This window comes from Thermobia domestica, chromosome 13 (assembly GCF_964235325.1).
Source record: "Thermobia domestica chromosome 13, izTheDome1.hap1.1, whole genome shotgun sequence".
Taxonomy (NCBI): Eukaryota; Metazoa; Arthropoda; class Insecta; order Zygentoma; family Lepismatidae; genus Thermobia; species Thermobia domestica.
Window position 1 is genome coordinate 68,868,433 of NC_137466.1, and position 21,775 is coordinate 68,890,207.

Consider the following 21,775-nt stretch of genomic DNA (forward strand, 5'->3'; position numbering starts at 1 on the left):
AAGCTCCCAAGTGTATATAATTTCAGGATTTTTCTGTGCTTATTTTAATGTGGTATTTTTTTATTTTTACATATTGTCTTGTTCAAGAGGGGGTTGAAACAAGAACCCGCCTTGCATATGCCACTGTATGAAACTGAAACAGATATCTATATGATAACTTTTGGTTAAAATGATGCGACATAATTATTTTTGCATATGACACTACACAACAATTAGGCATAGTGTGTCATGTAAGAGACCTACCTTCTCGCTTTAGTTTTCACAGAAGTACTGTAAAATGGATAACCTCCTACATTTTTAGCATGTAAAACAAATTGGTAGGCAGTGTACTCTGGAACTTGTCCTTTAGTACAATATTGCCACGTTTGTCTGACCACAGTCCTCTAAATATTAGAGGTGACTATGATTCATTCAATCCTGAAGTGACTTGTCACTGGGGCTGTGCAGTATCCACATTTGGTTCTCGAGAATGAATATCAACAAATATCGAAATTGGTAGACATATCAAAATGTAAAAATACGGAATATATATATAAAAAAAATATATCGAACTATTAGAGAATATTGAATATTAAAATATTGAAAAATATTAAAATACCGAAAAATGAATACTAAAATATCGAATACCGAAGTATCAAAAAATTGGAAAATTAGGATATTTTGCATATAAATGATTGACAACATCTAAAAATCTCGATATATCGAATATAGTTATTTAAAACATGTGCTAATCGATCGATGTATTGAAATATCGGACAGCCTCTGTGTCCCATCCCCACTGAAAACGTCTGCTAGTATAATAACATACAAGTAAGAAGAGATACCGGGCTTAATGACAACACAGAAATCTTCTAAGCATCTTCATTTTATGATTCTTTTTTTATCTTTTGTAACAGTTATAATCTTTTGATACGGTTCACTAAGAAATACCTACTAAACACTTTAGACCTATAACTTTTGGAACTCAAATAGTATATCATTAACCACTTTATATTTACTTGTATGTCTCCTGGTTAAACTTCATATACAATATAAAACGGTTTCTGCACTCAAGACTAGTAATTATGCCGAACATCGATCTACAGAATAGGTGAAAGATAACTAGGTATGGAAAAACTGTTTAAATTATGTAATATTCATCCATACTTATTAGAAAAACATGGCATGGATGGCATATATATATATATATATATATATATGTGTGTGTGTGTGTGTGTGTGGTGTTAAATCTCAACATAAAACCTTCCTAAAATAGCCAGATATACAACTGATACTTTTCTGAAGAAAATCAATTGGGATATTGGCAATAACCTCTTGAATACGTGCATTCAATTCCTCCACTATTCAAGGCTTCGACGTGTATGTACATCTACTCCTCTGTGTAGTCAAACAAAACAAAAATACATAGAGTGAGATCTGGAGTTCTGGTAGCCGTTCGTGAGGTCTACGCCGTCTAAGCTAACGTCTAGGAAACTTCTGGTCCAACAATTCCCGAACAATTACTGCAAAGTGGAGTGGTGCAGCATCTTGCATGAAAATGAGGCCATCAATGTTTTACCGTTACGATACTGAAAGCCACACGTAATTTTAAGGCATTTGAATGTAGCGGTCGTTATTCATGGTGTCACGCAGAAGGTATCGTCAAGTGAATCTTGTCGTCGCACTCGTATGCACCATACCGTCAATTTAGGATGAGTTTGCATTCTCCCAACAGGCATTTGGTAATGGTAGTAATGCTAGTTGTAGCGACTGACCACACCTCCAACATGTAATAAGATCTCGTTACTCTACAAGATGTTTTCAAACAGTTTTGGCCAATCCTCGTGCCAAGCCAGCATTTGTAATTCCCCGAATTCCATTCTTCGGTCAGAATCCTCGAATTTCAACTCTCGTACATATAGGATTTCCATGCTCAAAAATTTTGGCATGTAGATTTTTTCGGGCTGCGGGTCAGGGACGTCATTTCAGACTTCGCTTGGGGGGGGCAAGAGCACCACCGACATAAGACTTTCATGTTTTGTACTAGTATATTAGTATACAATTGATTAAAGTATATGTGTTCCTCAAACTCTTGGGGGGGGGCAATTGCCCCCTCCTGCCCCCCTAAATGACGCCCCTGCTGCGGGTAAATATTTCTTGAACTCCTGCCACATTTTCCCCAACCGTGATGTGGATTGGCCGCCACTTCTTCTTACGTCTTTTACAGTCTATGGTCATTCACTTTGTATGAAAGTACTTATTTGTATCTGGATGAATTCAAGGGCTCGGGGCAACAAGTGGACAAGCCACACTTTTGTGAAAATCCTTTTATTAGTTTAAATGGTGTGTTGTAAGTATATTTACATTTTAAAAAAATATATTTCGTCAGATTCCGACACGATAGTGCTGCCATCGTGTCGGAATCTGACGAAATATATTTTTAAAAATGTAGATATACTTACAACACACCATTTAAACTAATAAAAGGATTTTCACAAAAGTGTGGCTTGTCCACTTGTTGCCCCGAGCCCTTGACCCATTCGTTGTAAGTCATCACATATGCACTAGAATGATCGATTTTCACACTTCATAGCGCGCAGCGATTTGAGCTTCTTCATAAACAGATAAGTAGTGCGCCATATTTATTTACATTGCGCATGCTGCTTCCAGCGCTCAACAATTTAACTAAGTGAAGCAAACAACGTAAAATCTAAAGAAATGTTGTATATTATGGTGCTGTTTTCAACATGAGTATTAAGAAACCTCATTATTTATTATCCACCAGATATAAATTGCTAGATGTTCCGTAAATTATGCCAGATTTTCGAATTAACTCTCAAGATCTTCTATTGATCTATTCTATTTTAACAAAGTGTCCTTCTTGACTGTATTTATGTGCAAAAGAGGTAACATGAGGCTGTCATAGCCGATAATGAAATAATTGGCAAATAATATTGTTCAGTATGGCCTCATCAGTTCGTGTAACCTAATGTAACAAAAGTAAAATCAGGAGTTTGGGAATTTCTGAAAAGCCCACTTCAGGATTTTAAAACTAAAATCTTTAGAGCAGAGGTAATGGAATCATGACCTGGGTTGCTTAACAAAATGAAGTTGAACAATTTCAAACTGGATACAGATTATGATGTAAGAGGATGGAAGGGAAAACGAATTTTGGATAGGTAAAAATCTATACAGCACTTGTCTGGAACAGTCGCCGATCCTAAATGCGTGATTCTCTCGGTGTATTGTCATCTATCGTTTCGGAACATGGAGTCTGGGCTATGGACGGTCAGACAGGTTCATATGAAACCCAGCGTTGATGTAACAGAATCAAGATGAACTTATAGCGCGAAATAAATTGGAATATGTACGCCTCCAAATACCAAAAATCATCGTTTATAAAAGAACACGCAACTTATATAGGCTACATTACCCCTCTTAACACAGGTATCTAGACGCTGAAAATCATTATTCGCGGAAAATATCTATCTCCATCGTCGTTGTCCATGAAATTCCCTCTGGCGACGTATTCTCTGTGGTTTTGTTCCAAGGCATTAGTCATTGAATTACTTATTGGACTTTATACAGGAGATTCATGATTATTTTGAAAGAAAGGAACAAATAGAAGTGATATATTTGTATTTTATGAAGGCGTTTGACAAAATAGATTACAAAATATTAATCAAGATGCTTATAAATGTTGAATTATCCAATATCTAATTATGTCGCTTTTGTCTTATTTACATAATAGAAATCAATATGTAGAATTCCAACAATAAGTATCCTATCAATTTATGATTTAACTGGTTTTCCTCAAAGCTCTAATCTTGGCCCTTTCTAATTTTTAATTTTAATCAATGACTTACCGGAAGAGGTAAGAAATTCCAATTGTTTGTTATTTAGCGATGATCCAAAGCTTTATAAATCAATTACAATTGATCAAGGTAGTAAAAATTTACAAAAAGACGAATAAAATTATAGCTTGGTGTCAATGAAATAAATTGCAACTGAGTGTAAATAAGTGTAAAAATGTAAACTTTAGTAGAGAAAGAAATTATTTAATTATTTATACGAAATTAATAGCGTTCAAATAGGGATGTTATATCAAATAGGGATCTTGCTGTTATATTTGATTGTAAATTAACAATTAATAATTATTTGGTTACTATTATTAATTCACCAAATAGAGCTTTAGGTTTTGATTTCAGGAATACAATATTTTTTCACAGTCCTCAGTAATTATTAAGCTATGAATAACTCTCGTTAGGAGTAAGCTGGAATATGTAAGTCTCCATTTTAAGAGAAATATTCAATCAATTTGTTGATTCAAAACAAACTTTTGATATATATATTGACAGGAAAGGAAAAAAAGTAAAGAAAAATTGCACCTTCTCTTATTATTTTTAAAAATATATTGACAAATATAATTGATAATTCAACACTGTAACAACACACCCCTTTCTAAGTATGAAAATATCAGTCCAGAAATCAATATATATATATATATATCATATATATCTAGATTAGGAAGCTAAATTTGTATTTATCCACCCATAATAATAATGCTTATGCCGTAATCTATAACAAATTGAATGAATAGGATAGAACTGTTTTCAGTCGAAAAAGTTAAAATTGTACAAATTCTGTGTGAAATAGCACACAATGATCATTGATCATGTATTATTTATTACTGTTTAAATTTACTGGTTTATGTTCCTATTCTTTAGCTAAAATGTACACTTCTTAGTTTCTGTTTTGTGTCTCATTTCCTATATTCTTTCTTGTCATATTCATGTTATCATTAATTATGGATAAGTTAAAAAAGTAAGTTATGTGCTTCCGCCTGTATACTTTCAAATAAGTAAATAAATAGATAAATATTTCTCTTTCATCTATAGGATCTGTATCTGAAACTTCTTTCAGAGCCTAAAAGATTCATGTTAATAACTATTATAAAGTAAACAGAAAAGTGTAAACTTTTCCATGTAATTAAGCATTTATCAGCGTTTAAAGATACACAAGCTATTACATTGTATATTCCAGTAATAAATATGGCTTAAGAACTCCCTCTTGCGGGTAGAGCGTATATCTCCAGAGCAGGAGACCCGGGTTAGATTTCCAGTGGGAGCTCATGTAGTTCGGATTGAACGTTAAGCTGTAGGTGTCCTTCTCACATAACCTTGCTTGTGAAAGGGACGCTAAACTTGAATTCATCATAATCATGTATTTGGTTTAAATACATGCTGTTATATCACACTCTTTGTGGAGCTCTCGTGACACGGAAGGATTTTCCTAACTTGCAGATGAAATTAAGAGAAAAATCAGTTCATAAATTTTGTACAGAGAAATATATACAAAAAGAAAAATACGAAAGCTTTCCGAGAATCGAGATGAGCCGAGGAAGACTTCTTTGAGGATCGAAACATGACGGAACTTCTACAATATTTGCCAGGCAAGATGAAAAAAAACTTTCTTTTGTGGACAACACTAGAAGATACTAGATACATATATAATTAAATTAATGAAAAACTATAAAATAAATGTAAGGAAAGAAAACAAAATAATAAATAAGACGAAATAAAAAAAGAAGTGCAACAATGAAGATTTTGAGCAGAGTGGGCGGTCTAGTTCGATTATCCCTTATTTAATCAGAACAAGTACTGTGGAAATTAAAGTCAATGTACACGCGCTGTGTCTAGCAGCAGGTTCTACTGTAGTGCAATAGACACGTTGGTCTCAACTTGTGAATAGTTGATAAGAGTTAGATTATCAATTATCTCAAATTTTAAATAGTTAACAACACTTTGATGATCAATTATCTCAATTTATGAATAGTATATAACATTTAAATAATTAATTATATCAATTTGTTGGTTATTGATAACTCTTCGATGAATAATTACCTCAATTTGTGGATAATTGATAACTCTTTGATGATCAATTATCTCAACGTGCAGATAGTTGATAACTCTTTGATAATCAATTATCTCAATTTATGGATAGTTAACAACACTTTGATGATTAATTACCGTAATTGATGGAATAACACTTTGATGATCAATTATTTCAATTTATGGATAATTGATAACTCTTTAATGAACAATTATCTCAATTTGTGGATAACTGATAACTCTTTGATGATCAATCATCTCAATGTGCAGATAGTTGATAACTCTTTGATGATCAGTATGGATAGATAATAACACTGTGATGATCAATTATCTTAATATGTGGATAGTTGATTAACAAAATGAAATGATTAAAACGCATTTTGACCCACACACTTGTCAACTATGTTCGAAACTTACTTCAAACGGATCATCCGTTTTATCGGAAAAAGATGATATACAACGTTGATTTAATTTATATAGAGAGATAGCATTTTAACTAGGATATACAAGACATGCAGCTTTCGACACAGTGCTGAACCATTTCTTTTAACACTGTATTATCTCCCTCAGTTTGTCCACGAGGTAATTAGAGGATATTTCCTCTTGGAAACGTGTAATGAAAGTGATGTCTGATCTCGGAAATCGTATCTGTTTCTATTGGAAGCTCTCTGCCTCCTCTCGTATCCTAATACAAAAACTCTACCTTGTGTCGTGGGTAGCCTTAATTGAAAATAATAAACCTAGCGCTAAGTTAACAGTGTTTTGTGTTGTCATGTTCCATTTCTCGAATTTATATATATATATATATATATTAACATTTTTGGGATATTCAATAACAACACAGTAGGATATACTACTGATTGGTTTTATAATTTCAACCATCATTATCACCCAAAGCGGATCATCACCGAGTTGTTCAACCATTAAAGACATTCGTTCTTTTCTTTCTGTTCTACAGATAAAACAATGAAGTTACTGTATGGGGCTAGATTCTATTGAGATATTAAAGCCAAGGTACTAAGCGCGTGTAAATTATGTCAGATTTTAGGATTAAGATGGTAGAGATCAGTAGCGGATGGTGGCCTTTAAGAGCAGCAGTTGCAATGTCAAAGACATGTACTCAAATGCGGGTACGCTCTTTGCTACTTCTTCAGTAATTAGGAAATAGAAACGGGAGAATATCTTCTTCTCTATTTTCATTATTTATTGATTTAGGTTTATATTTGCTTTTATTATTATAATATATTTTTTTTATTATTTAGTTCCAAAGATTATGAAAAATTATAGTTCATGAAAGTTCAAAAATTATTTCTATACATAACTTCTATATCAAACTTATTAAATACTCTTAAATGATCTAATATAGGCATTTTAGTGAAGCAACATAATTAAATGAAATAAAACACGTACTACACTTTCATTTTTAACAGGCATATTTACAATAAAGTAAGACAAAAACGTATAGTATATTTTTAAGGAGGACCAACAAATGCTCCTGCGTGTTACTACGTTCTTCTCTGTGCACTTTTCATATAGAATTAGTCTAAACTTACTTCCTGAACATGAACATCATCACATGATATTGATGGACATGCAGGTTTTGCCTCTATTTAATGAATGTTCTTCCTCTTTGAAACGCTGAAACTACTCATAACATTGACTTCGGGTCATAGATTCTTCTGCGGACACTTTCTGCAGCATTTTCAAAGTTTTCGTAAATGTCTTGCACAGTATTTGATGCACACACACATACTCTTCCAAAACCTTCAATTTCGTAATACCACAAACTAGTCACAAGTATAGCACACAACTTCATCCCAACGCTTGCGATTACATGATGACAAGGCAGATGATGCAATTACCGTTAAAATGGTAGAAAGAACGCCATTACGTGGCGCTGGCAAGCAGAAAGTCAAGGATAGTATCGTTAATCGTATTTTTTAGAAAGTTTGGTTTCTCTTTGGACATACCTCGTATTTATATACTGTATATGTAGCAAAATACACTATTCAATAGCAGATAGTTCTCTTTTCCTGGCGGTGACACACACATCCTTTATCGTAATAATAATAGTAATAATAATAATAATAATAATAATAATAATAATAATAATAATAATAATAATAATAATAATAATAATAATAATAATAATTCTTTTAACAGTAGCGGTTTCTCTCTTTTCTAGGTTTTGCATTCCTCATTCTTTTGTTTTATGCTCCCGCATCAGCAAATGACGCCTCAAGTGGAAATTACTTCCTAAAAGCATCAAAGTCTGTCCCTAGAATAGGAAGACGAAGTGATCCAGACAACTATTTTTTGAAGGCATCGAAGTCAGTACCAAGAATGGGAAGACGGCGAACGTTACCACCGTGGGTAAGCAAACTTGGAGTTAAAGCACATCTAGGTGTAGTACGAGCCACGTATATCTTTATATATTATTATATCATTTATCCTGTGGATATGATAATAAGAGGAATATTATTATTATTCTAGCTCTTCAAAACATAAAATAAAATAAAGTTTATATAACTTTTTTTTTACTAATATTAAAGGTTAAAAATTAGTTTTAATCCATCGCTTACGTATTTTCATATGTAAGCCTAGCGTGTTACTCAATAACTTGTGATAGGTTTATATTTATTTGCAATGCATAAAACTATAATATTGAAAGATAAATTGTGAATTTCGTAAACTTACATGATAAAGCTTATTACGAATTACTTGATTAGTGGAGCATAACCAATTGTGATCACTTAATGATGGATCATCAAAATGACATGTATAAGGTACAAGATAACTATATGGTATAGCAGATATTAGGGTATAAACTACGAATTGACACGACTGGTTGCTATTATTTGATGGGATATGAAATGGAAAGGTACGAGGTAATACTAGGTCGAAACACATTTATTGATTTCTGGCTATGAATATCAGATAGGGGCTATTAAAGAAAGAAGAAAAGTAGTTATGTTGTGCTAAAAGGAAAGTTTAAACTCAAGTGCCAAAATAGAAGTAGAATTACAGAACGTTGTTGGACAAACCGTGTGAGCCGGACTTCTTTTCTGTTATGACATCTTCACAACCATCATTAATATCGGTGAACGACAATAGTGTAACAATAGGCCAGCAAAAGATTTATTGCCGCTTGTCGGGTAGACACAGTTTGTCGGGTAGTGACGACTAACGCACTCTTATCAGCGAAATGGTCACTACTCCAGGAATTTCTTGATCAATAGTTAGAAGGGTTATCAAAAGTACGTAAATTCTGGACAGATTTCAGCGTCATGTGTGGGTACTAGCAGTCTCGACCACTGATAATTAACCAGGATGGTAAGTGTACGCAACGAAACTCGACAGCCAATCACAACAGAACTGATCGCGAGTCCTGCTGAGCCCAACGACTCCTTGTTTGTAGACGTAGACCTACAAGGGAACACACACGACACTAGGTTATCAAATACCACTCCAACCAGACCATAATCAAGCACACACTCAACAAGAATACCACGATTACTAAGTTCTACAAAGAATTGATCATCCTCTATATTCAAGATATAATAACGACAACCTTCAAGAACACTCTTGAGATGCTTGCATCGTTCTCAACATAAAAATTTTCAATGTTGGACAACTAGTTCTTCCATGTCATTTATACGTTATTCCAGCAACACAGTAAATAAATAAATAAATAAATAAATAAATAAATAAGAAAAACTCAGGTCCAACATAAATGCAATGGGACTGCGACAGTTGCGTTCCTCGCATCACTTCATCAACTCAAACTCAGAACCATTACTATCATAAATAAAAGGCAAGGGTTAACAAAATCATCACAAAATTCAATTTAGTTCAACGTTGACAAACAATGTACCCTACACGACAGGATGAAATGAAATTAGATGTTAAATGTAGCACGATTATATCTTTTAGTTTAAAATATGGGGCCGTTCAGAGCACAAAGGGTTCAAGTTCAAATACCAAAATTTGTTAAAAAAAGATACAGAAAGTGTGTACGCTCCGTTTAAATACATGAAAAAGTGAATACTGTTTTCTACATTGTGAGAGCTATTTACAATACTCGGACGTGAATCTTACAAACACGGAAAGGAGTTTTAGGCAGTTTTCTTAAATATGTCCAAAATGACCAAAAGTGAACTTTATTCATTTAGCGCCCCATAAATGAATCTTGAAAGCAATCACATGGAAGAATTGATTAAATGAAGATATAGAAGGAAACGAGAGTTCTTCAGAAAATCACAATCACGATGTTTGTCTGCCATAAGCTTATATGGTCTAACATTGAACTAGAGACTCCTCGCAGAAGATGTAAGCGCCCTACCACTTAGATGCCATGTTCCCAACCACATACTATATGCTTTAGTAGAATCTTCTTGCGCCTAAGCCCGCCCGAATAATAATAATAATAGTAACACGATTTTTTGGAGTGAAATTTGTTTTAGAAGTTCCAAGGATATTCTTACCTCGTTTCACTATTAAACAGAAGAACATGTTCCATTGCATCGACTTTAAAATGAGTCAATTTTAAATAACAAGTTCTTTTTTGACGCGGAGTGTGATACAGAACTAATATTGAGTGGGAAATATTAAAAACTGATTCTATAGCCTATGAAAGCCAAAGGTTCAATGCTTCATATAAAAAAGCTCTCCATTGACTTTCGTCCTTAACCAACTGTATCCAATTTCTACTTGGTATTTCTGTTTCTGCCAAAAGTTTTTTTTTTTTTTTTTTTTTTAATCAAGTTTCCAGTTAAAATTTTGAAAGAGTTCCTACTTTCTTCCATTCTGGCTACATGTCCTGCCAACCCGAGCCTCTTAGACATAATGACCCTTACAATGTTTGGTAAGTGGTATAAATTATGCAGTTCCTCATTATGAAAATTCCACCATTCTCTATTCCCGTCCTACGTAGGATAGAAAGTTCATCTCAGGATTTTATTTTAAAATACTTTTAGTTTGGTTCTTCCATTAAAGTAAACGACCATAAGCACAACAAGCGTAATATATATTTTCAGCTTCAAATTCTTCAACAAAATTCGCGAAGACAACAAAGTTTGAACTGAATAATAGCACGAAATCCCTACTTTCAGTCGACTTTTAATTTCTTCTTGGATATGCGTTTGGTATGTTAATGTTGATCCTAGATATTTGAAAGTATCCACTTTGTCGAAAGTATGACTTGATATTTTTACGTATCCATAATTTGCAGTATTACGGTCATGGCTAATTTCCATGTATTTAGTTTTCCCTGCATTCATTTCTAAACCCATGTCATTGCAAGGTTTAATAAAACCTATGCATTTCTTTATATTGTCTTCATAGAATCCCTTGTTAGACTCACATCAATAGCATAAGCCATAACCTGGTGAGTGATATTCAGCTATCTAGATAGTGATTGCTATCTTGAATTTTTCTTACAGTGTATTCCGAAACAAAATTTAATAATAATGGTGACAACACATCAGTAGCATCATTTTGTCAGAAAAGGGGGAGGGGTTGGGCCATGATTACCCAAAGATATAAGAGATTTTTTTTATTAGTATATTAGTATAAAATTGTAACAATACCCAATATAATCTGTACAATAGCTACTTATCTGAAAGTTTTAAATAGTTTGTTTATACATTTGCATCAAACAATAATTTACAGCAATATATGATTGTAAAAATATGTAAATAAGTTTCGGAGATATAGCGTATAGTATGTAGTATTTAGAAACAATGGATAACAATATAATACATATGTAAAATTTTTCTGAACAGTTGATATATTATTTTTAATTTATTTTATATATAGTATAAAATTTATTTTAAAAATGTGTTTCTCAAAAACTCAGAGGAAAGCAATTACCCCTCTGTCCTCATCAGAATGGCACCGCTATAACGCGTTTCCTTCCTTATTTCAAGCCATTCGCTCGACGCGAAAGCTAGTGGACAAGCATTTTCTTACTCTGACTTTACTTTGGATTTCATTTGAACATCCTTGTTAATCTAACTAGCTTTTCCAAAATACTAAATTCGGCAAGAATGTTGTAGAATGTTTCCCTTCTAATCGAGTTGTAGGCTTTTCTGAAATTAATAAATATTGATGTACCGGGCTTTTGTGTTTCTATTTCTTTTCAAGTATTCGAGGAATAGGCTACTAAATATCTGTTCGATATTTGAAAAGTTTAGATTAGCATCCTGAACTAAATACGCATCCTGATAATCTCCAATAATTTCATCATCGCACATAAGGTCAGTCTTGCTAACAGAATATTTGATAGGATTTAATAGGTTGTTGACAAAGGAAATATGCCTCGATAATTATTGCTATCAGTTTCGACACATTTCTTGTGAATAGAAACTATGATTAAGATTTTCTATTCTAATGGTACTGCAATTCCTCTTTGTTCCAGATTAGGATGTATTATCGTATGAAAGAATAAATTTGAGTGAGAATGAAGAATTGCTAAGAATGAGTTACTGAGAGTAAATACTGTATAACTGAATGGCTCAGGCGAAAGGGTTTTTAAAATGTATGTATTGATATACTATCTTCATTTGCTTTTGAACTGGAAATGGAAATAAAATATATATTTTTTTCAATGCTTTCAAAGGTTTTGAGTGAAAGTGCCGACTGGGATAGCTGGCCATGGTTTAGAGCGGAAAATTGGGGTTCAGCACCAGACCCAGGTCCTGGTGCCCTGAAAGAAGGCCCTGTGGGATTCATTCGTCCTCAGCGAGCAGAGCAAGACATTCCAAAACTTGAAACTGATAAAGGTAGTATTCTGTTGTTAAGTATATAGCCGATGGGTGAGATTTTTTGCGAATTTACAGTAACTTCTACGTTTCTAATACGAGGTTAATGAAATATATTTTACCTATAACTTATTAAATGGCTAATGAAACCCATTTTATCTTTAATTTATTAAATAAGAGTGTAGAGATGTAGCTTAAAATTCGATAAGAAGAACAAGTAACATCCATCAACTTCCTTTAACCGACCAAAGATGGATTTATAGACTTCTGTAGGAATTCATCTGAAATGTTTGTGATATCTTTCTGAATCCATGCCTCATCTGATACGTTTGTGATATCCTGAATCCATGCCTCAAACTCATTTTAAGTATCTCTATCTTCAAAAGGCGTTAAACTTAAAACAATCCAAGGAGTCAAAACCGTTGATAACGTCATAAACATAACGAAATATTAACAATATAGTATTGCTACGCTTGCTGCTTTAATTTAAAGCTATTTTTATTTCCTTCTTTTTAAATTCTTATTAAGAGACCTAATCATTGCGAAATTAAAATACCGCAAATTTTACATAATTATATGATATCTTCAAATAGATAAAAGGTAATCAAAATATGGAACAAGAGCGCGCTAGATAATATTATTTTGCATGAGGTATCGTTATCACGGGTCACCTGGTAGCTTTCTGTTTGCAGCCATTGATAAACGCGAAAATAAGTGCTGATTTTCTAAATGGCTGGAAATCGAAAGCAGATAAGTGAATCGTAATAACGATATCTAGTAAAATAATATTGTCTAGCGAGATCTTGTTCCACTTTTCGATTATTATTATTATTATTATTATTATTATTATTATTATTATTATTATTATTATTTATCTATTTGAAGATATCATATATTTACTGTAAAATTAGCGGTATTTTAATTTCGCCATGATGGGGCCTCTTAAAGGTGCTTGCTATGAATTACACGTCACACTGGCAAATCGCTTCACTATTTAATAATGATGCACTATATAATGTTTCTAGAGATAGTATTGTTTTATATTGCATAAATAACTATCCTTTCTGACCAGAGCTCAGTATACTTATCTACTAAAACTAAAATAACTTTAACATCTTATTTTAAACTGTAACATTTTATGTTAGTTTTAATAAATAACTACGTTAAGCTCTGGTCAGAAAGGATAGTTATTTATGTAATAAGTTCCAGAGTCGTTATAGATGGATTTATATTGCACATTTTATCATATATTAAAAGTTCCTGAATATTAAAATAAAATAGCAGCGATTACCCTATTTATGATGTTATTATTTATTTTATATTAACACTTGTCGTTTTGTCAAAACGAACCGGCATTATTGACTTCCACATTATTCTTTCTTATTCATCCAGATTGTTTTCTGCTGATTTACTATCATCTTACTTGTATGCTTGAAATACGTCGATAGTAAGACTATTCGTGGCTTTGGATTGATTGTTTTAACAAAAGAGACACTGACCAAAGCTTAAAACCCACTTTATTTTAAATTATAATTTGTAACTGTTTCGGATATCTAGCATATCCTTCTTCAGACACAATCGAAATTAATGAAAATACAGACATATATATAAATGTTATTATAACAAAGTTTAAATTCTTTAACCGTTATATATATAGTCATTGTTATAAAAAGTTTAAATTATTTTAACAGACATATATATAGTCATTGTTGTACTGTTTATTTTTATTTATTTATTTATTTTTCTATTTATTGAGGCCTTCAGCCAATCCCATAAGTCTTCGTGTTCACTTTCCAATTAATCACGTTCCTTCATTTTTGGTTCTTATAAGGGCTCTTTATTTTAATTTTCTTTTTCTCTATGCTATTCAAACTTCCTTGCCATAATTCATTAATTGGTAAGCCCCCTGTCCAGTTCATCAGTTTATCTCTTCCTACCTTCTTTATCCAATCCGCTTCTTTCCACTTCCTTATTATCATTCTTTTCTCCATCTCCAATACTTCCGTCTTATCCCAATTAATTCCATGATTCGTCTCCTTAACATGTTTGTATATGGCATTGGTATCTTTCTTCCTCCTAACATAATCTTCATGTTGTTTTATCCTTTCTTTCATTCTCTTTCCTGTCTCTCCTGTTATAACAACATTTATATATATGTCTATATTTTCATTAATTTCGATAGTGTCTGAAGAAGGATATGCTAGATATCCCAAACAGTTACAAATTATAATTTAAAATAAAGTGGGTTTTAAGCTTTGGTCAGTCTCTCTTTTGTTGAAATATTTGATACGACAATTTTTTTTATATATATATATTTTCAATTAATGTTTTTGTCGCTCTTCAGTCAAATCATGTCTACGAGGAGCCTTTGGAAAGTAACCTCTGATTGGTCACTGTGCGTGAAGTAGTGGGAGCGGCGATACCATCTTTGCACACAGACGTGCGCGGTAGATCAGTCTGCATTCAGCCGTGGTAGAGCTAAGGTTGTCAGATCACTAGTTCCACTTTTGTAGCTTCTCAAAATGTAGCTTCTGCTGCAATAAAAAAACCCTCCAAGTGCGAGGTGAGAGCTGTTATATGTTTTCTTACAGCAAAATAATATTCGACAGCAGCTATTCATCGGGAACTTTGTGCCGTGTACGAACCAAGTGTTATGAATGAAGGAGTTGTTTGTGAATGGGTTCGTTCATTTAAAAGTAGACGAACAAATATTCATGACGAAGAAAGGAGTGCCAGGCCATATGTGGTCACTCATGTACTCGTTCAGAAAACTGATGGAAAAATTCGTGAAAATCGACGTTTCACGATTTGGCACCCAGCGATTATCATCTCTTCATGCATATGAAGAAGTGGCTTGGATCTCAGCGCTTTGATGATGAGGAGGAGCTGAAAGATGTGGTCACAGGCTGGCCATCAAGGCACAGAAGGAAGATTTTTATGCTGATGGAATTTCTAAGTTAGTGCAAAGATATGATAAGTGCTTGAATGTTTATGGAAACTGTTGAAACAGAGCAAAGAAGTAGTTTTTAGATGTATATAATATTCTTTTTATTAAATTTGATGTTTCTTTTTTTTAACCAATCGGACGTTAGTTTCCAAACGGCCCTCGTATGCTAGAGAATTTTGTTAAGTTTAGATATGAAAGTGATCCTCTTTGGAGCTACTTTTCACTTCTACTATTTTTACTGGTTTAGAACTATTTTGTCTCTCCAATTTTCTTTTCCATGTATTTTCAATATTTAGATCAGCGACCCAATAATATTGTTCTTTATGTTTCTCTCAAAGTTTGCAATACTTCTTCGAGCAAACTATGCCTATTTAGTTCACCACTTTTCCAGATATTGTGAAATATGTAATAACTAGACATAGTGCATATGAACCAAACTCTCTTTTTGTTCAATTTGCAGCACTATGTTTCTTACAATCATGGTTTTGTTTAGCCTATATTGTTTGCACTGTTACCAAAGCTTTCAGTGATTGCTTACACCTAGTTTGGAATATAAAATTTGAATTTATTTAATAATCGTAACATTATCTTATTTCACAACTCTCAGATCTTTATTGTCCCATAATTGGTATTGTATGAGAGATACTTTTGGGTAAGTCAAACCTTCAAATGAGGTATATTAAACCCATCCTTTTCTTTAAAAAAAATTGTAAAATCTACCTTACAATTGGGAAATATTCCTTGCAAGTGAAAATTCAATGCTCAAAGCGTCATAACATAGTTTAACATGACATTATTATTACACTACTATTACAATATATAATGATATTGAAGTTAAAAATTGTTACAATTAAAATTAAGCGCAAAGATTTTACTATTAGCTTTGCTAAATAATAATAATAATAATAATAATAATAATAATAATAATAATAATAATAATAATAATAATAATAATAATAATAATAATAATAATAATAAACGTGAAACGTCTCAATTAATGTGCACGCTAATCCTAATGATAAACGGTTATGCTAATAGATGCCACTACCTGCACCAGGGCCGTACTGCAGCCCAAGTTCCCACCGGACGGTACCTTCTAGGGGACCCATGCACATGTATACACTGGCCTCTCCTCCAACATGTACGTACTGCGTACTGGTTGTACACACAATTCAAAGCAAATGTATAGTATATTGTACTTATTTCGCACAAGCCAAGATCATGAACCTACAAAGCACTTATTTCACATTGAACCACACAGTCCTTAGGAAAACACTACGTAGATAAATCCTTTTAAAGTAAGGTACGAATGAATGAATTTTATTTATTTCTTTTACACATTGTTGGCGAAACGGAAAGAAAACTGACTTAAATTTACATCTGCACAAGGCTCCTTATGATACCCTTAACACGCGTTTTAAAATATACCGCTTAAAAAGCTACTTATCTACAACATAGTGATTGCTTCCGTGATTTTCCTCTAAAGATATTAATATTTTCCTCTTTGTTAGAAAAGAAAATATTGATTTGAGTTGAGTTTTTTGGTCCACGACTCCGTGACCAAGAGGGCTTCCAAAATTATAAAAATTACTGAAAACATTTTTACCATAAAAGTTTAACAAACATGACATGAATCTCTGCTATATCATTCATGAGCCCTTTTGAACGTGTTGAGAGAGGGCCCATCATAAAAGTTTTTGATGTGCTCCCTTCTATTTTTCCGTTTCAGGACCGACAATGGTCTTAATTATATATTTTATTGCATTATATATAGGCCCTGTATATTTTCTATATGGAAAACAACGGTGAATTATTATTTAGTTTCAAATTATGGCATTATTTGAGATTTCAATTTAGCTGAATACTTCAATATTAGCAAAATTATAAAGCAAAGTGGGAAATCAGGAACCTTTGAAGGATTGCATTACGAAAAATGTGAAAGGCTGTTTTCGCAACATCACGGGCTAGCAATGCTGGTCTGAGATTAGCTGACTGTATTGCCGATACTCGACGTGTTATCGTCAGTGGTGCTATTCAGCCGGACCGGTCCACTAAAACCGGTTGTTAAAATATTTCGAGTTCGCAGAACCGTTTCTTATACCCAGACATAACAGTAAATTTTACACAGTTATACCCAGAAACAGTAAATTTTACACAATTATATCCAGGGTTAAACATATGATCTCTCAGAACAAAGTATAAATATTTATTTCTTAGAAGATATCTAAGAAATGTTCAGATATCAAGAATGAGAACTAAGTGTAGTGGTAAGGGTTCTTTATATTTGAAACGCATACACATTATTATCAACAATTGCTGGATTAAGGTCTTCCCAATACTTTTTGACAACTATCTATTTCGGATATTTCGTTCCTAAGATATTCGCAATGCTACTTAATTTCATCACACTACCTTGTACTAGGATGCTGTATAGATCTCTTACTTGTCAGTAAAAAAATTACTTTTGTTATATACATATATATATATATATATATATATATATATATATATATATATATAGAGAGAGAGAGAGAGAGAGAGAGAGAGAGAGAGGGAGGGAGAGAGAGAGAACCGGTTGTTAAAAAATTAGAATAGCACCAATAGTTATTGTCCTCTTCTTACTCTCGCGAGGAATGCATGATGTGTGCCTCTTTATACATATAGGTCTACCGCTACTTACGATATAAGGCGGAGAACCCACTAAAAAAATTCACTATCCACGGCCCACCGGGAAATTTCTCGGTTTCCCGCCTGGCCAGTACGGCTCTGACCTGTGCTATAGTTTGTCGGTATAACGAAATCCTTAAATAATTGCATATATATATATATATAGTATGGAGTTAAGAGTGATTGTGGGGAGAGGGATAAACTAAAAACAAATAAATTTGTTAGTTATAAACAATCAGAACTTTTAATTAAGCACAATTTTAACTATAGTGTACACCTGGCCAAAGAGTCGGACGGAACAACAACTACTACTTCTACTACTCTATTAATAATAATAATAATAATAGATTTCGTAATAAATTAATAACAAAGTGAACATCGTAAGATAAGTTCGCTGCAAGTAAATTAAATACAGAGTTCAGCAGTTTTAGTTTCTTTATTAAGTCCAGTGAAGTATTTAAGTGTTATTTCACCCAAATTAAATACCTACAGAGAATGCCCTAAGAATACTCCTAAATTTTACGAATATTCATAAACTATTTAAGGAACTAAACTGATAAGTTATTACAGTAAAGTAACATTTTAATACACTTCAGAACCGTACATATATTTGTCGTCATTTTCAATTGATACTCCCATCTTCATCAACATACATTATTCTTAAAATTACCGTTTTTAGCCACATCTCCTGCTGTCAATCATATATTGAAAACGTTACCGGTGTGCTATAGATGTACTAACCGATATTTTTTTAAAAAGGAAATGATGTGTTAGTGATTCACTACATACTATGTGCTTTAGAATATTTCTAGGTATTAAGAATCTTTTATCATTATTATGTAAATAAAATTAGTGTATGGATGAATTTATTAATTTTTGTTCATTATATTCTAATTATTTTTAATGATTTTTCGTAACTTCAGATGGAAATGTTGTTTGGTGGAATAGTAACTCAGATGAGATGGCAACATTGAACACTGCTCTTTGGAAAAACGGAATGACTCCATTTGAACGCAGAGAAAGAGCTCCTTACAACATATTATTCGTGGAACAGGAGGAAGGAAATGAAAAATAACCATAATTATAGTTCTTAATTTATAATATTTATAACATATTTCTGGAAGAAATATTCTGTAAAAAATGTACATCCTGCGAAAAAATTAATTTATTGCCGATCATCTTCAAATATCAAATTCCCATTATATTGCACATATATAATTAAAAATAATACACATTTAACTTACAGGGTGAAGGTTTTCTTTTATATAATTTATTAACCATATTTATTTGTATGGTTATTTTGTGTACTTACTTTAACATATTTAAATTTTGTTTTCAAAGTGTTAGATAAACTCATTCATTTAGATAGTATATACTCATTCAATCATGCCTTGTAAGAAGCTAAACATTTTAATAAATTTTAATGTAATACATGCAACATAAAATATTTGTATCTTTGTACTATCTGGTATGTAAAATTAACCTATTACTGGTATAATGTCCTCTTTCCCAGCGTCCCTCACTATGCGTTCTCCATACTGAATGCGTGCAATTGAAATATACTCTGTTCCCACTTAATAAATGCCGGTTCAAAACACATTAGGGTGGTCCTTATTTATATGGGGAAAAATAAATTTAGGAATTTCTTTGCACGAACCTCCTAAAATGGTCCCATATGGGACTAAATTAAGCCAGGAGAAAAATTAGACCCATTGAATAATTTTAAATGGTGCCTCCTGTGACCTAAAGTTTTGAATCCGATTACAATACATAGTATATGGGGAAAATCTGGAATAAACCCTTGTAATTTAGAAACGGCTTAAGGGAATGGGAAGATGTTTCGGATAATGAAACTAGAGGAAGAAACACGCCTAATTTTGTATAGCATTATCATGGCAGCCATCTTGAAGTTCGCCATGTTGAGTTCAGGTCAAAATTTTTAAACAGAAAGATGGTCATGTGACATATCTGTTTGAGGTAGCGTTTCACCAGAATTACAAATCTGGCATTATTTTCAAGCTACCTATAATCATGTAAGAGTTATTACGTCTAAAAAACAAAATGCGTCGGTGTAATGTTTTTTGTTTGTTTGTTTGTTTGTTTGTTTTTTATTATAGTTATGGACCGTAGATTTGTAAGAATTTTCGAAGTCTATTACAAACTGAAACAAACTGCTAGAGAAAGTTGAATGTTTGTTTCACTATGAACTAAAAATAAGTTTCCATTAAGATGATTCATAGACCATTATGAGGAAAATGAAACTTACAACTTGGAAGAAATTGAAATACCCCTTATTTATGTAGCAGCTTTATGTTAAGTTTTCAATCTTATTTGCTACATAGTTCACTTTTGTCACATTTAGGAAAAGATCGTCTATGGGCCATCACTGTCTGCAAAAGAAACTGTTTCTGATCCTCATTTTTCGTAAGAACGTTGTTGTTATCTTCTATTAGTTTAACTTTCTGCTGTATCGTTTGTTACGTGAATGAATTTAACTATTGTCTTTCCTTGAAGATAGTCACTGTTATTTGACCATGAAATCGGATCACACTCAAGAAACCCTTTGGGTATTTTAAACCTCTCGAGGAAAATTTGTGTGTTTGTTGTCACGAAATCACTTATTTCTCTTTTCACAAGAATTTTTATCGTATCACCTCTTGCGTCAAGCTTCTTAGCTGTTTCACGGTTTCTCCTTACAGTTTTAATTCTTTCAACAATTTTTTGTTTTTCAATTATGCTATCTTCATCATCAAAAACTCCAACACTTCGTGTTTCTCCGTCAAGTACCAGAAATAGCGAGAAAATACAGCCACTTCAGATAATTCAGCATCTATTTGTCAATAACTGTACGGACCTTTCAAAAATTGCAGATCTTGTAATGGTGAATGGGATGCTTGATGACATTTAAACAAACCTTGCATATTGTTGTATCAGAAAAATGCGTACTCTCCGAAGACCCGTTTCTATTTGCTTCGTTAAACGAAATTGTTGGCGAAAGAGAAATATATTTAAACAGTAGATTGCTTTTCCCATCCATCTTACATGGTGAATTGCTCCAGGCAAACGAAAGAAAAAAGCCTGGAGGAGGTATGCCATCCAAGAATATGACGATCAGTTCTAAAAATTTCCTGTAATCTTCTCTGAGGTGTCCTGCTTGTACACGTTTGATAACAAAATTAAACATTTCATTTTTTACATCGGAAATATTATTCCTTATATCATCATCATCATCATCAATTCCTATAATAAAGTTAGTGCAATCTATTTTAGACCACTCGTTCTGAAATCGCTTAAATAAGGGAACATCCGATCCAGATGCAAACGAAACACAACATTTATCAAATACACATTTTAAAACCAGTTCATAAATGTGGTGCCTACAAGGGAGATATAGATTTTTTGGAGCTTCTGCTTTAGTAGAATGCAAGCACCGTTAACATGACTCACAACAGACTGCCTGCATGAACTTTACCAAGTTCCATTCTTCAAGCGAATGAACTATGGTAGAAGCAATATGTTCTTCTCTTAAT

At 32.8% G+C, this 21,775-nt stretch overlaps 1 protein-coding gene across 1 annotated transcript in view; it reads left to right on the top strand.

Annotated features, from left to right (window-relative positions):
* ETH (Ecdysis triggering hormone) overlaps window positions 1-19,682 on the top strand; it is a 58,479-nt gene extending 38,797 nt beyond the window's left edge. Inside the window, exons 3-5 of the mRNA XM_081737535.1 lie at window positions 8,056-8,243; window positions 12,490-12,652; window positions 19,169-19,682. Coding sequence (XP_081593661.1) covers window positions 8,056-8,243; window positions 12,490-12,652; window positions 19,169-19,320 — 503 coding nt within the window. The 3' untranslated portion in view covers window positions 19,321-19,682. The remainder of the gene's footprint in view (window positions 1-8,055; window positions 8,244-12,489; window positions 12,653-19,168) is intronic.
* The last annotated feature ends 2,093 nt before the right edge of the window (window positions 19,683-21,775 follow it).